Source organism: Triticum dicoccoides, chromosome 3A (assembly GCF_002162155.2).
Source record: "Triticum dicoccoides isolate Atlit2015 ecotype Zavitan chromosome 3A, WEW_v2.0, whole genome shotgun sequence".
NCBI classification, from domain to species: Eukaryota; Viridiplantae; Streptophyta; class Magnoliopsida; order Poales; family Poaceae; genus Triticum; species Triticum dicoccoides.
This window is the reverse complement of record NC_041384.1, coordinates 444,004,210-444,020,868: the sequence shown is the minus strand read 5'-3', so window position 1 is coordinate 444,020,868 and position 16,659 is coordinate 444,004,210. Positions and strand designations below refer to the sequence as shown.

General features: G+C 45.1%; 1 protein-coding gene across 1 annotated transcript; it reads right to left on the bottom strand.

Annotated features, from left to right (window-relative positions):
* Positions 1–13,491: 13,491 nt before the first annotated feature.
* LOC119268488 lies at positions 13,492–15,048 on the bottom strand. Its single transcript, XM_037550142.1, has 2 exons — positions 14,849–15,048; positions 13,492–13,874 (listed from the first exon to the last, which is right to left on the bottom strand). The coding sequence occupies exons 1-2, from the start codon at positions 14,960–14,962 to the stop codon at positions 13,614–13,616; spliced, it is 375 nt and encodes a 124-aa protein (XP_037406039.1). The 5' UTR covers positions 14,963–15,048; the 3' UTR covers positions 13,492–13,613.
* Positions 15,049–16,659: the final 1,611 nt, after the last annotated feature.

Here is a 16,659-nt window from a genome sequence, read left to right as displayed (position 1 = left end):
CGAGCGATGCTGTGGTGATTAGCGATACAAAGGCACGTATTTCCCATGTATATACATACTCGGCCCTCCTATCTCAATGTTGATTATGGAAAAAGGCCCATGTAAAGCCCACTAGCGGCCAGGTAGGGCGCTGCGTTCTCCTGTGATGATTAGCCTGTAAGTGGATTTCGCTCCCAAAAAAAGCCTGTACGTGTATTAGTACCCAGAAATTAGTCGCCGCCGTTCCGTGCCCTCGGCTGCCCGGCCTCTGCTCTCCCTGCCCTGCTGTGATCTCGATCCTATTCGCACGGCGACGGCGCGACACTGCCTTCTTCACTTGTTAAATCTTCCGGCTGCAACCAACAGGAACTAGCCGAGTACCCAAGATTTAACACACATCAGTACATCACACAATCAACTAATCTCAATTCTCATCATGTATCATCAGATTTTTGTTGTCTACTTGTTTTGATTGTGTGATTAGCGATGCTATGATTCTATGAACAGTTCCTATATTATATGTGTACTAGAAATTATCGTGGTCTGATGCAAATTACCTTGTATGAGTTATTATTTGGGATGCAATTTTTTCCTATGTCAAACTACAATATAGCTAATTGTGAAATTGCAATTCAGCAGATATGAAGAGAAAAGCGCTGTCATACACCGTTAAGATTAATTCATTCTTTAGGCTGGTTGCTTCAAGTTCTCAACCTAGTGAAATTTTTAATGACGCTGATATGTTGGACATAGTAAATGTTGCAGAACAAGAACAAAATTGGCTTATCATAAAGACCTTGGTAAACATTGTCAAATTTGAGAGCTGCCACTGGACAAGGAAGATGAAGGTCGGCATTTTTATATATCCGAGGAACCATATCTGCCGAAAAGTGCCCCGAAACACTCTAAACAGTAATTTATCATTTAAGTGCCGCCAAATGGGATATGACTTACTTCGGTGTTCCATGGTCAGATACATTGAAAAAATTAGTAGGTAATTTCTCTTCCAATGAAATTATTAAATTTTCTCATCTTATTGGCAATTGTAGAGCAAAATTTAAACTCGTACAATATTTTATAGTCTGGCGCATTATTATAGTATGATGATAGTTTTTTTCAGTCAAGAAAAAAATATATGAACTTGACTTGGCCCCCCCTATACCAAAATCCTGGCTCCGCCCCTGAGGGAGAGGTTGGTGAAGAGGGCTCCAACAGCAGCACGACGGCGTGGTGGTGATGAAGCTGCAGTACTCCGACAAGGCTTCGCCAAGCTCTTATGGAGGAGGAGAGGTGTTGGGGAGGGGAGGGGCTGCGCCTTGGATGTTGTGTGCAGCCCTCCCCTCATCTCTCTATTTATAGGGGAAAGGGGAAGGGGGCCGACCCCCTCTAGATGAGATCTAGAGGGGGGGGGGGGCGGCGGCCAAGGGGAGGGGGGCTTGCCCCCCAAGCAAGGGGGCGCCCCCCTTAGGGTTTCCCCCAACCCTAGGCGCATGGGTCCTAGGGGGGTGTGGCGCCCCAACCCACTTGGGCTGGTTCCCTTCTCCATATAGCCCATAAGGCCCTCCGAAAAAGGTGGACCCTCCCGGTGGACCCCCGGAACCCCTCCGGTGGCCCCGGTACAATACCGATATGCCCCAGAAACTTTCCGGCGACCATATGACAACTTCCCATATATAAATCTTTACCTTCGGACCATTCCGGAACTCCTCGTGACGTCCGGGATCTCATCCGGGACTCCGAACAACATTCGGTAATCACATACAAGTCTTCCTAACAACCCTAGCGTCACCGAACCTTAAGTGTATAGACCCTACGTGTTCGGGAGACATGTAGACATGACCGAGATGACTCTCCGGTCAATAACCAACAGCGGGATATGGATACCCATGTTGGCTCCCACATGTTCCACGATGATCTCATCGGATGAACCACGATGTCGAGGATTCAATCAATCCGTATACAATTCCCTTTGTCAATCTGTACGTTACTTGCCCGAGACTCGATCGTCGGTATCCCAATACCTTGTTCGGTATCGTTACCGGCAAGTCACTTTACTCGTACCGTAATGCATGATCCCATGATCAATCACTTGATCACTTTGAGCTCATTATGATGATGCATTACCGAGTGGGCCCAGAGATACCTCTCCGTCATACGGAGTGACAAATCCCAGTCTTGATTCGTGCCAACCCAACAGACACTTTCGGAGATACCTGTAATGTACCTTTATAGTCACCCAGTTACGTTGTGACGTTTGGCACACCCAAGGAACTCCTACGATATCCGGGAGTTGCACAATCTCATGGTCTAAGGAAATGATACTTGACATTCAGAAAAGCTACAGCAAACGAACTACACGATCTTTGAGCTAAGCTTAGGATTGGGTCTTGTCCATCACATCATTCTCCTAATGATGTGATCCCGTTATCAATGACATCCAATGTCCATAGTCAGGAAACCATGACTATCTTTTGATCAACGAGCTAGACAACTAGAGGCTCACTAGGGACGTGTTGTGGTCTATGTATTCACACATGTATTACGATTTCTGGATAACACAATTATAGCATGAACAATAGACAATTATCATGAACAAAGAAATATAATAATAACCATTTTATTATTGCCTCTAGGGCATATTTCACAGTCTCCCACTTGCACTAGAGTCAATATTCTAGTTACATTGTGATGAATCGAACACCCATGCAGTTCTGGTGTTGATCATGTTTTGCTCTAGGGAGAGGTTTAGTCAACAGATCTGCTACATTCTGGTCCGTATGTACTTTACAAATCTCTATGTCTCCATTTTGAACACTTTCACGAATGGAGTTGAAGCGACTCTTGATATGCCTGGTCTTCCTGTGAAACCTGGGCTCATTGGCAAGGGCAATAGCTTCAGTGTTGTCACAGCAGAGAGTCATCGGGCCCGACGCTTTGGGTATGACTCCTAGGTCGGTAATGAACTCCTTCACCCAGACTGCTTCTTGTGCTGCCTCCGAGGCTGCCATGTACTCCGCTTCACACGTAGATCCCGCCACAACGCTTTACTTGCAACTGCACCAGCTTACTGCCCCACCATTCAAAATATACACGTATCCGGTTTGTGACTTAGAGTCATCCAGATCTGTGTCAAAGCTAGCATCGATGTAACCCTTTATGACGAGCTCTTCGTCACCTCCATAAACGAGAAACATTTCTTTAGTCCTTTTCAGGTACTTCAGGATATTCTTGACCGCTTTCCAGTGTTCCATGCCGGGATTACTTTGGTACCTTCCTACCAAACTTACGGCAAGGTTTACATCAGGTCTGGTACACAGCATAACATACATGATAGACCCTATGGCCGAGGCATAGGGGACGACACTCATCTTTTCTCTATCTTCTGCCGTGGTCGGGCATTGAGCCGTGCTCAATCTCGTACCTTGCAATACAGGAAAGAACCCCTTCTTTGACTGATCCATTTTGAACTTCTTCAATATCTTGTCAAGGTACGTACTCTTTAAAAGACCAATGAGGCGTATCGATCTATCTCTATAGATCTTGATGCCTAATATATAAGCAGCTTCTCCAAGGTCCTTCATTGAAAAACACTTGTTCAAGTAGGCCTTTATGCTTTCCAAGAATTCTATATCATTTCCCATCAACAGTATGTCATCCACATACAATATGAGAAATGCTACAGAGCTCCCACTCACTTTCTTGTAAATGCAGGCTTCTCCATAAGTCTGCATAAACCCAAACGCTTTGATCATCTCATCAAAACGAATGTTCCAACTCCGAGATGCTTGCACCAGCCCATAAATCGAGCGTTGGAGCTTGCACACCTTGCCAGCATTCTTAGGATCGACAAAACCTTCCGGCTGCATCATATACAATTCTTCCTTAAGGAAACCATCAAGGAATGTCGTTTTGACGTCCATTTGCCATATCTCTAATCATAGAATGCGGCAATTGCTAACATGATTCGGACGGACTTCAGCTTTGCTACGGGTGAGAAAGTCTCATCGTAGTCAACCCCTTGAACTTGTCGATAATCCTTAGCGACAAGCCGAGCTTTATAGATGGTCACATTACCATCCGCGTCTGTCTTCTTCTTAAAGATCCATTTATTTTCTATGGCTCGCCGATCAACGGGCAAGTCAGTCAAAGTCCATACTTCGTTTTCATACATGGATCCTATCTCGGATTTCATGGCCTCCAGCCATTTGTCGGAATCCGGGCCCGCCATCGCTTCGTCATAGTTCGAAGGTTCACCGTTGTCTAACAACATGATTTCCAAGACAGAGTTGCCGTACCACTCTGGTGCGGAACGTGTCCTTGTGGACCTACGAAGTTCAATAGCAACTTGACCTAAAGTTTCATGATCATCATCATCAACTTCTTCTCTAGTTGGTGCAGGCACCTCAGGAACATTTTCTTGAGCTGCGCCACTTACCGGTTCAAGAGGTAATACTTCATCAAGTTCTACCTTCCTCCCACTTATTTCTTTCGAGAGAAACTCTTTCTCTAGAAAGGACCCATTCTTGGCAACAAAGATCTTGCCTTTGGATCTGAGGTAGAAGGTATACCCAACAGTTTCTTTAGGGTATCCTATGAAGACGCATTTTTCTGACTTGGGTTCGAGCTTTTCAGGTTGAAGTTTCTTGACATAAGCATCGCATCCCCAAACTTTTAGAAACGACAGCTTAGGTTTCTTCCCAAACCATAATTCATACGGTGTCGTCTCAATAGATTTTGACGGAGCCCTATTTAAAATGAATTCGGCAGTCTCTAAAGCATAGCCCCAAATTGACAACGGTAAATCGGTAAGAGACATCATAGATCGCACCATATCTAATAGAGTGCGATTATGACATTCGGACACACCATTACGCTGAGGTGTTCCAGGCGGCGTGAGTTGTGAAACTATTCCATATTTTCTTAAGTGTGTGCCAAATTCGTGACTCAAGTATTCTCCCCACGATCTGATCGCAAGAACTTGATTTTCCTGTCACGTTGATTCTCAACCTCACTCTGAAATTCCTTGAACTTTTCAAAGGTCTCAGACTTGTGTTTCATTAAGTAGACATACCCATATCTACTCAAGTCATCGGTGAGGGTGAGAACATAACGATAGCCACCGCGAGCCTCAACACTCATTGGACCGCACACATCAGTATGTATGATTTCCAATAAGTTGGTTGCTCGCTCCATTGTTCCTGAGAACGGAGTCTTGGTCATTTTACCCATGAGGCATGGTTCGCACGTGTCAAATGATTAGTAATCAAGAGACTCTAAAAGTCCATCTGCATGGAGCTTCTTCATGTGTTTGACACCTATGTGACCAAGGCGGCAGTGCCACAAGTATGTGGGACTATCATTATCAACCTTACATCTTTTGGTATTCACACTATGAATATGTGTAGCATTACGCTCGAGATTCATTAAGAATAAACCATTCACCATCGGAGCATGATCATAAAACATATCTCTCATATAAATAGAACAACCATTATTCTCGGATTTAAATGAGTAGCCATCTCATATTAAACGAGATCCTGATACAATGTTCATGCTCAAAGCTGGCACTAAATAACAATTATTAAGGTTTAAAACTAATCCCGTAGGTAAATGTAGAGGTAGCGTGCTGACGGCGATCACATATACCTTGGAACCATTCCCGACGCGCATCGTCACCTTGTCCTTCGCCAGTCTCTGTTTATTCCGCAGCTCCTGCTTTGAGTTACAAATGTGAGCAACCGCACCGGTATCAAATATCCAGGAGCTACTACGTGTACTGGTAAGGTACACATCAATTACATGTATATCACATATACCTTTCGTGATGCCGGCCTTCTTGTCTGCCAAGTATTTGGGGCAGTTCCGCTTCCAGTGACCACTTCCCTTGCAATAAAAACACTCAGTCTCGGGCTTGGGTCCATTCTTTGGCTTCTTCCCGGCAGCTTGCTTGCCGGGCGCGGCAACTCCCTTGCCGTCCTTCTTGAAGTTCTTCTTACCCTTGCCTTTCTTGAACTTAGTGGTTTTATTCACCATCAACACTTGATGTTCCTTTTTGACTTCTACCTCTGCTGATTTCAGCATTGAAAATACTTCAGGAATGGTTTTTTCCATCCCCTGCATATTGAAGTTCATCACAAAGCTCTTGTAGCTCGATGGAAGCGACTGAAGGATTCTGTCAATGACCGCGTCATCCGGGAGATTAACTCCCAGCTGTGTCAAGCGGTTATGCAACCCAGACATTTTGAGTATGTGCTCACTGACAGAACTATTTTCCTCCATCTTACAGCTGAAGAACTTGTCGGAGACTTCATATCTCTCGACCCGGGCATGAGCTTGAAAAACCATTTTCAGCTCTCCGGACATCTCATATGCTCCCTATCTCTCAAAACGCTTTTGGAGCCCCAGTTCTAAGTTGTGAAGCATGCCACACTGAACGAGGAAGTAATCATCAGCACGTATCTGCCAAGCGTTCATAACGTCTTGGTTCTGTGGGACGGGTGCGTCACCTAGCGGTGCTTCTAGGACATAATCTTTTTTGGCAGCTATGAGGATGATCCTCAGGTTCCGGACCCAGTCCGTATAATTGCTGCCATCGTCTTTCAGCTTGGTTTTCTCTAGGAACGCGTTGAAGTTGAGGACAACGTGGGCCATTTGATCTACAAGACATATTGTAAAGATTTTAGACTAAGTTCATGATAATTAAGTTCATCTAATCAAATTATTCAATGAACTCCCACTCAGATAGACATCCCTCCAGTCATCTAAGTATAACATGATCCGAGTTAACTAGACCGTGTCTGATCATCACGTGAGACGGACTAGTCAACATCGGTGAACATCTTCATGTTGATCGTATCTTCTATACGACTCATGCTCGACCTTTCGGTCTTCTGTGTTCCGAGGCCATGTCTGTACATGCTAGGCTCGTCAAGTTAACCTAAGTGTATTGCGTGTGTAAATCTGGCTTACACCCGTTGTATTCGAATGTTAGAATCTATCACACCCGATCATCACATGGTGCTTCGAAACAACGAACCTTCGCAACGGTGCACAGTTAGGGGGAACACTTTCTTGAAATTATTACGAGGGATCATCTTATTTAAGCTACCGTCATTCTAAGCAAATAAGATGTAAAACATGATAAACATCACATGCAATCAAATAGTGACATGATATGGCCAATATCATTTGCTCCTTTGATCTCCATCTTCGGGGCTCCATGATCATCGTTGTCACCGGCATGACACCATGATCTCCATCATCGTGTCTTCTTGAAGTTGTCACGCCAACTATTACTTCTACTACTATGGCTAACGGTTTAGAAATAAAGTAAAGTAATTACATGACGTTTATGTTGACACGCAGGTCATAAATAAATTAAGACAACTCCTATGGCTCCTGCCGGTTGTCATACTCATCGACATGCAAGTCGTGATTCCTATTACAAGAACATGATCAATCTCATACATCACATATATCATTCATCATTCATCACAACCTTTGGCCATATCACATCACAAAACACTTGCTGCAAAAACAAGTTAGACGTTCTCTAATTGTTGTTGCAAGTTTTTACGTGCTATAGGTTTCTAGCAAGAACGTTTCTTACCTACGCCAAAACCACAACGTGAATTGCCAATTTCTATTTACCCTTCATAAGGACCCTGTTCATCGAATCCGATCCGACTAAAGTGGGAGAGACAGACACCCGCCAGCCACCTTATGTAACTAGTGCATGTCAGTCGGTGGAACCGGTCTCACGTAAGCGTACGTGTAAGGTTGGTCCGGTCCGCTTCATCCCACGATGCCGCCGAATCAAGATAAGACTAGTAACGGCAAGCAAATTGACAATATCGACGCCCACAACTACTTTGTGTTCTACTCGTGCATAGTAACTACGCATAGACCTAGCTCTGATACCACTGTTGGGGAACGTAGCAGAATTTTAAAATTTTCTACGCACCACCAAGATCAATCTATGGAGTCATATAGCAACGAGGGAGAGAGGAGTGCATCTACATACCCTTGTAGATCACGAGCGGAAGCGTTCAAGAGAACGGGGTTGATGGAGTCATACTCGACGTGATCCAAATCACCGAAGATCCTAGTGCCGAACAGATGGCACCTCCGCGTTCAACACACATACGGAGCGAGGACGCCTCCCGCGCCTTGATCCAGCAAGGAGGAGGGAGAGGTTAGTGAAGAGGGATCCAACAACAGCACGACGGCGTGGTGGTGATGAAGCTGCAGTACTCTGGCAGGGCTTCGCCAAGCTCTTATGGAGGAGGAGAGGTGTTGGGGAGGGGAGGGGCTGCGCCTTGGATGTTGTGTGCAGCCCTCCCCTCACCCCTTTATTTATAGGGGAAAGGGGAAGGGGGCCGGCCCCCTCTACATGAGATCTAGAGGGGGGCGGCCAAGGGGAGTGGGGCTTGCCACCCAAGCAAGGGGGCGCCCCCCTTAGGGTTTCCCCCAACCCTAGGCGCATGGGCCCTAGGGGGGTGTGGCGCCCCAGCCCACTTAGGCTAGTTCCCTTCTCCATACAGCCCATAAGGCCCTCCGGAAGAGGTGGACCCTCCCGGTGGACCCCCGGAACCCCTCCGGTGGCCCCGGTACAATACCGATATGCCCCCGAAACTTTCCGGCGACCATATGACAACTTCCCATATATAAATCTTTACCTCCGGACCATTCCGGAACTCCTCGTGACGTCCGAGATCTCATCCGGGACTCCTAACAACATTCGGTAATCACATACAAGTCTTCCTAACAACCCTAGCGTCACCGAACCTTAAGTGTGTAGACCCTATGGGTTCGGGAGACATGCAGACATGACCGAGACGACTCTCCGGTCAATAACCAACAGCGGGATCTGGATACCCATGTTGGCTCCCACATGTTCCACGATGATCTCATCGGATGAACCACGATGTCGAGGATTCAATCAATCCATATACAATTCCCTTTGTCAATCGGTACGTTACTTGCCCGAGACTCGATCGTCGGTATCCCAATACCTTGTTCAGTCTCGTTACCGGCAAGTCACTTTACTCGTACCGTAATGCATGATCCCGTGATCAATCACTTGATCACTTTGAGCTCATTATGATGATGCATTACCGAGTGGGCCCAGAGATACCTCTCCGTCATACGGAGTGACAAATCCCAGTCTCGATTCGTGCCAACCCAACAGACACTTTTAGAGATACCTGTAATGTACCTTTATAGTCACCCAGTTACGTTGTGACATTTGGCACACCCAAGGCACTCCTACGGTATCCGAGAGTTGCACAATCTCATGGTCTAAGGAAATGATACTTGACATTCAGAAAAGCTACAGCAAACGAACTACACGATCTTTGAGCTAAGCTTAGGATTGGGTCTTGTCCATCACATCATTCTCCTAATGATGTGATCCCGTTATCAATGACATCCAATGTCCATAGTCAGGAAACCATGACTATCTTTTGATCAACGAGCTAGTCAACTAGAGGCTCACTAGGGACGTGTTGTGGTCTATGTATTCACACATGTATTACGATTTCTGGACAACACAATTATAGCATGAATAATAGACAATTATCATGAACAAAGAAATATAATAATAACCATTTTATTATTGCCTCTAGGGCATATTTCCAACAACTGCTGCTATTGAGTTGCTGAGATATGGCCATTATGTTGGTATGGAGAGTTTGACGGACCCGGTATCTGATATCACTCATGGAAAGGAGACCACCCCTGTGGCTGCATGTGCGGATTTTCTTGTTAGTTATAGCTAGCTCAAAAATACTCTAGAGAAGATATGCTAAAAGGAAATATGTCAGTGATGGACAATGAAGAGCGTTTGAAGCATCACCCGCTGACCCGGGTGCTCCCGTGGCCTACACCCCCATGCAGCTCCGCGACACTCTTGGTGGATGGGTCATTTCGCGAGGAGGATGGTACGACGACAGCTAGGATGATTCTATAGAGACACGATGGCTCGGTCATCTTTGTTACGTACCTCTATCTGTTCAATTGTAACGACACATCGGAGGCGGAGATCCATGCTATTAAGATCAGTTTTGGTGCTTGCTCGTCAACATACGGAGCTACCGGTCATGGTTCAGTTTGATTAGTCGACCGCCCTTTCTTCTATTTCCGATTCTAGTTTAGATCGTTCGGATTATGGTCACTAAGTAGCCGAGATTAAGTCTCTAATGATTGATAGAGTATTTATTCCACAAAAACTACATAGGTCTCAAAATAGTGTTGCAAATTGTCTGGCAAGGTATAGTCGCTCTGAGCGAGCCACGCTCGAAAGAGGAACCCCATGTATTGAGGAACTCTTGCCGAGGGATTGTAGCTCTACCATAATGGAATAAACTACTATTGTTCTCTCAAAAAAATGTGGATGTAAATTTAATTTTTGTAGCTCATCCTAATTATAGCTATAAAATATTTGAAGATTGTATGTCGCAATACTACATGACAAACAAAGGGAAGCCTTACGGAGTAGGCCCCTAATGACACATGACCCAACTTCCAGGCTCAGAGACGCTATGATCTAGTTAGCTGCAATAAAGAAGAGTCGTAACCAATTGAAGTGGTGCTACCAATCAGACATGATTGTCCAGTCAGGCAGCAATGGAGCAATGATCCTCATTCAGTCTCAAGGCATCAGTCAGACCAACGACAAGTCAATTGATGGACGTTACAAGATGCATCTCCCACGACCACTATGATTCATCAACTAATGGTGTTACCTTGGAAATAAAAAATGACGTTACCTTTTGTAGTAATCGTATGTAGTAATATTCAGCCATCAATGTATCATTAACCATATTTGTTGTACTGACAGTTATTGCTGCTCTTCATGTCACACTCAATATAAGCCAAGGAGGGTAATAGGTGACATCATTTGTACTCATCCTATACACAAGGAAGATAACAACACACATGAAGTAGGGTATTATCTCCATCGTTGAGGGCATGAGCATGTATAATTTCTTGTGTATACACCCATTTGCATCTTTGGTAATCAATGTGCTCCTCTATGCACATCCCCATACGTATTGTCGGGAAAATAACCACGAGAGTTGGAATTCACTGTAGAGAATGACCATGTGATGGTGGTTAACATTAGCAACACTCGACTTATGCACAAAAGGATGATACACTATGTAGTTGTCACTAAAGAGAGCATGTGTCATGGAGAATAACTAGTGATAGTTAAGATTGACCCCGCAAGTGTGAAAGCAGGTGTCAACAAGCTCCTTTCAGGTTCACTAAGTTCCTAAAGAGCTACAAAGGATACAAAAGAGGGAAAATGAGACATGAGACAAACATGGTGTTTGTCGATAAAAATACACAAAGAATACCAACAACTTACCAACCCAAGGTAAAGAGAGCAACAATATTGCACAACCATAAATGTCAACATCAAGGAACATCCCGAAATTCTCAAGTCCAACAATCAATGAATCATGAGGACGAAATCCGTAATCAACAACTACTTCCTCCCAGTTAGGACCATGAAATTTTCTACTGATTTTACCATATGGTATACCCTCAGAAGTGTGAAGGCCAGGTTTAGTATCCCTGCCCCTCTCCTCTGAGTAGCTAAAGACCTGCATTGCTCAATGTACTATGCAAGATGAGCCCTGGCATTACACATGAAGAACAAACAAAACCCAATAAATGAAAAACAACTAAAATTTTACAATTAATGTCATCAACTAATTATCAGTGAAACTTATCCAATTATGCAAAGTCACATTGAACAACAAACATGCATAAGAATAAACCTAGAGCTAATTATGCATAATAACGAAACTAGAACTAACTATACATCACCACACTTATTACAAAAATATCAACTCAAGAAATTGTTGAACTTATCTCACACCTCGAGTGCCACCCATCTAGGACCATAGTGAACTAGCCGGGGGCAAGAGCCATTTGCCTGTGGGAAGAAGGGCAAGCCATGGCTACAAAAACAGAAGAAAAAAAGAGATAAATTACTAATAACTGAATCAATAAACATGGTTTCATCAAGTTGAAAGCTATCATTTCATAGAATTGAAAGCACCACCAATTTTTACCCCATAAACTCCTTATCACAGAAATATAATGGAAAAAAGAAATTGAAAAAGTGAGAGCAATGGAAGTAACAAACTAACCACAACCCACATAAAATTAGGAATTCAACAGAGAAGACGATCGAGGCAGAGCAAGAGAGGAGGCGACGGCCTTCAAAGGACCGGGGGTGGAGGAAAAACAATAGGAGGCGACGGCGCGAGAGGCAATAACAAAGGTGGAGGAAACAAGTGTGGCAGCGGTGCGAGGGTGAGGAAGAAACACGGATGACGGAATACAGAAGGTAGGTTAAGAAATCTAAAGGCTTAAGGACTAAAGTGAAAATAGAAATCCTGAAACCGGAAGCTGGATACTGGAAACAAGAAACATGCATGGTCATCTCTCATTATACCACATGTCAACAACAGAGCGCAACGGAAAATCCTCTCGACGCACGAAGTTGCGACACTTGCCGCGCTGGGCCGCCATGCGAAGTGACCTTCGTGGGGTACCCTCTAACTAGTGATTTCGGTTTTATAGATGGAGATCCAAATCTCACTCCTATATTAGAAGAAAAACCTCCAGATTCAAAAAAACACTCAAATATGCTTTCTTCTCTCAAATAAAAGAATCACCAAGTATTCTCATCAAAAGTTTTTATCTCGTATAAAATAGAAACTAGATCAACTCCATGTCTATCAGCTTTTGTTCTTGTATGTATCAAGGGAGTACAATAGGTCACAAAGATAATCATAGTAGTAATACCTCAGAAAAGGTTCCTCTTCATAGAAAGATTAGAGTTTCTTTGTCTCCCATCAGCGCCGCCGCCGGTCCGCCTCGTCTCTGGTGGCCTTAGAGCCATGGGGACGCAGTGGATGTTAACCCTTGCCGGTAGAAGGGCTTTATTTTTAGATGTTTCTTCGAGTTTTGTTAGAGTTTGTGTCCTGCTCGAAAAGGTGAGACGTCAACGGCTTTCTGAAGATGGAATAAGGTTTTTTCCGCCTAGCCCCCACCTTGTTGGCGCGTTTAGCATCGTCAATGGGCGTGTGAAGGTGTGTCTCGATAGATCTGTCTTTGATGAATTTGCTCGGATCTAGTCGTCGTTCGCCTATATTCGTGTGTCTTCAGGTTTGATCATTTTGATCTATGCTACTTTTCAATCTACGCTACTCTTCATTGGTGATTGTTGTTGTTCTGTGCGCTAATTCTATGGGGCCTGAGCACGACGACTTCCCAACTGTATATTACAACAAGTTTTGCCTGGCTCCGGTGAGGAAGGGGCTACAGCGGCGGCACGCTCTCAACTCGCTTTAGTGTTTGTAGTCCTCGCTATGTGGTCTAAGGATATGAATGTACTTTTTATTACTTGTGATGTTCATTATACTGCCATTATCGAAGATGAATAAATCAGATTTTTTCCAAAAAAAAGTACAACATAGTCATGAAAAACAATGCAGCGAGGACACAGGAAAGTTCTTTTGCAAGGTTGCTTGGTTCCAATTGTTATTAGTACATTCAGAATAGTGTTAAGTATAGCACTTAGCATAAACATAAGATTTACAACGAAACGATGCCTTTCAGATGTAAGCATCGACCAAAGTAGGAGGGATCAACAAGTTCGCCACAGACTCCTTGCTCGTGTCCTCTTTCTTCTCCTTTGAGCCCAGGGCCTCCTCCCGGACCTTCTCCAACTTCTCCATTACTTTCCTCTTGTTCTCTTGTCTGGAGGTTCTAGCTTCAGCATGTTCAGCCACCAGGAACATTGCAAAGAAGGCAGACGAAATGTATGCCAGGGTATCTCTGCGGGATGTCCTGCTGGCTACTTGGACAATGGTTGACTGCAGAAACAAGTGCTAAACTGATAAGTAACAGGGGCAGTTCAAGCCTCAACAGAGGTTAGTAATAATTAAATCACGCACGAAAGTGACAACCTTGACATGATAACTCTGTCTACAAGAGAAAATTGGCTTCAGTCCAAGTGTGATTAGATGACAGGATACACATCTTAACAATTTACGTAGAGATAAAGCAGGACTAGAATCGAAGTTTTGATGCTCTATACGTGTATATCTTCTAAAAAGTGGACAGAACTGTCTCTGCATCAGTTTGCACACAGCAACGAGTATATGCATGAAAACTTAAAGACTGAAGAGTTCGTTCACACTACCCTCAAATGAATACGCACCATACATTTAGTCAAAAAATCTAGGTAAGATAACCAGTAGTACTTCAACAAGTGTCATGGCGTACTGTCCCCAAATGTTGGGGAGTACCATGACATTAACAATATAATCATAGTCTATAAATGTTGTAATTTTCATTAACTTATATAAGGAGTGCCATGGAACATCCTAGAAGTTTCTCTACTGGACATTGTATGAGTGAAGATCTAGTATGTTGGCTGGGGATCTGCTGGAGGACCAATACGGAAAGTACGTACAGGATTTACAAACTCTTACCAAGCTACTCATTCAACCTGTCAAAACAAAAACACAGGAATCAGTAGAGAAAATTGTAGGATGTTCCCTCCCTTTGCTCACTCGACGGCACGCTACTCTGCTCATATCCCTGATCTGATATTTGCAGAGAGAAGTGTGCTTTTCTGGTTACGAAACTTGTATCTCTAAAATTACTGTAAGCGGCAGCCAATCAAGCAAGGCATACAAAAGAGACACATCGGATCTATCAACTGGCTACTGCTAACACATCGAATCATTCAGAACTTGCCCCGGCTTACTATAGATTCGATGTGTTCATGTGGTAGAATAATTCTGATGAGCCGCAAAAATGATTCCTTAAATTCAGTGCGTACCTGGTTGTGTTTGCAGCTAAGCAGAGTAGCCCGTGACCTTGTGCGGGTGCGCCCATTTCTAGCAGGAGTAAGGCCGTGGATCTGAGAGGGCAGCTGCAGAGAAGTGATGGCCATTGTTGTTGCTCCTAGGCGAGAACCGAGAAGCTGGCGCGTGTACTGGTGGTGGTAGTGCCGTGGAAGGCAAGTGCTTCCTCCGTGGCTTTCTTGACTCTTCTCAACAATTCCACTGCCCACTGGAGGACAAACGCACGTTTGTCTTGACAAATAAGACCCTGCATTACGCTGTATTTCAAACAAGATTAGTGATTCAGGCAAGAAAAGAAAAAACAAGATTAGTGAGGAAAATCATACGTGAATAAAAGTGCACGAGACGGCCACGTTGCCATGCTGCAGTCAGCCTGGAGTGTAAACCACTCTGGTCACTCACACCGCGCACGAGGCAGACGAGCCAGCCGAACGGCGCAGCCGCACAGGCGAGGGATTCCGTTAAGCTTTCAACCTCTTCTGCGCAATAGACTCCATTTCGAAATACTGTTCCTGAATTTATTCATCTGATCCCGAGGTGTCAAACGGCCCGCTGATCTTCCAGACCCTAGCTCCCATATTAATATCCTTCGTAAACCCACCCCGCCTAGTAGCAAATCAAAGGATCGTCATCACACCATGTTCGCTGCCATGGCCATCCTCCTCTCCTCCATCGCTAGCCGGCTGAGGCTCCGCCGCCGGAACAAGAGGATCACGTCCTCTTCGGTCAATCCCCGCCCACCCTTCTTCTCCTGCGGCGGCGGCGGCGGCGACGCCCTCAGCCCTTTCGTGAAGCCGAAGACGACGAGGAAGCTCAAGGCGCCGTCGAGCAAAAGATTCACGGAGCATGATCAGGACGGCCGCACGGTGGACGACGACGACGTCCACGAGCCGTGCCTGTGGCGATGGGCGGCGGCTCCGGCATGCACGGACTCCGCTCCTGAGCCCCGGCCGTTCTTCGGAATTCGGATATATTGATAGGGCATGAGACGCCTTTCGACAACTCAAGGACGAACAACCGAAGATCTGCTCAGGATATCGACATTGATAGGGCATGATTCTCCGATTTTTAAATTTCCTCCTCCTGCTCTCAGATATCGCCGAGGCACTAGTTTTTTTTTTCTTTCCTTTCTACTAAATCACTCTCAGTCCCCGCCGTTTCCCGTCCCTGGTACTACTATCCAGTATGATTGCATTAAGATCATGTTGTTATGTTCTCTCTTGGTCCTGCGTAGTTGGCAGTATGTTGGAACGGAAAAACTGAGCATTTCTTTTACTCCAATGCGATGTACTCTCACTCTTGCGTGTAACATTCGATACAATCGTTGTCGACAAACGATTTGGCAGACGATAAGCAGTTCGTCCCCAGTGTGTGTTGGACGCATGCGTACCAGTGACGATTCCCAGTACACCAAACCTGGAGCTGAACTGAGCCACATATCTAACACTAGTAGAAAACAGGGCTTTGATCCAGGCCGGGTCAGCCCATTAGTCCCGGTTCAGTCTAGAACCGGGACCAATGTGGGCATTGGTCCCGGTTCGTGAGCCCAGGGGACCGGCCGGGCCACGTGGGCCATTGGTCCCGGTTCATCTGGACCTTTTGGTCCCGGTTGGTGGGATGAATCGGGACCAATGAGCCTCGCTCCTGGCCCACCACCATTGGTCCCGATTGGTGGCTTGAACCGGGACCAAAGGCTCCCCTTTAGTCTCGGCTCATGTCACCAACCGGGACCAATGAGGTGCCTATATATACCCCCTTGCGCAAGAGCAGAGCACAGTGCTCTGTT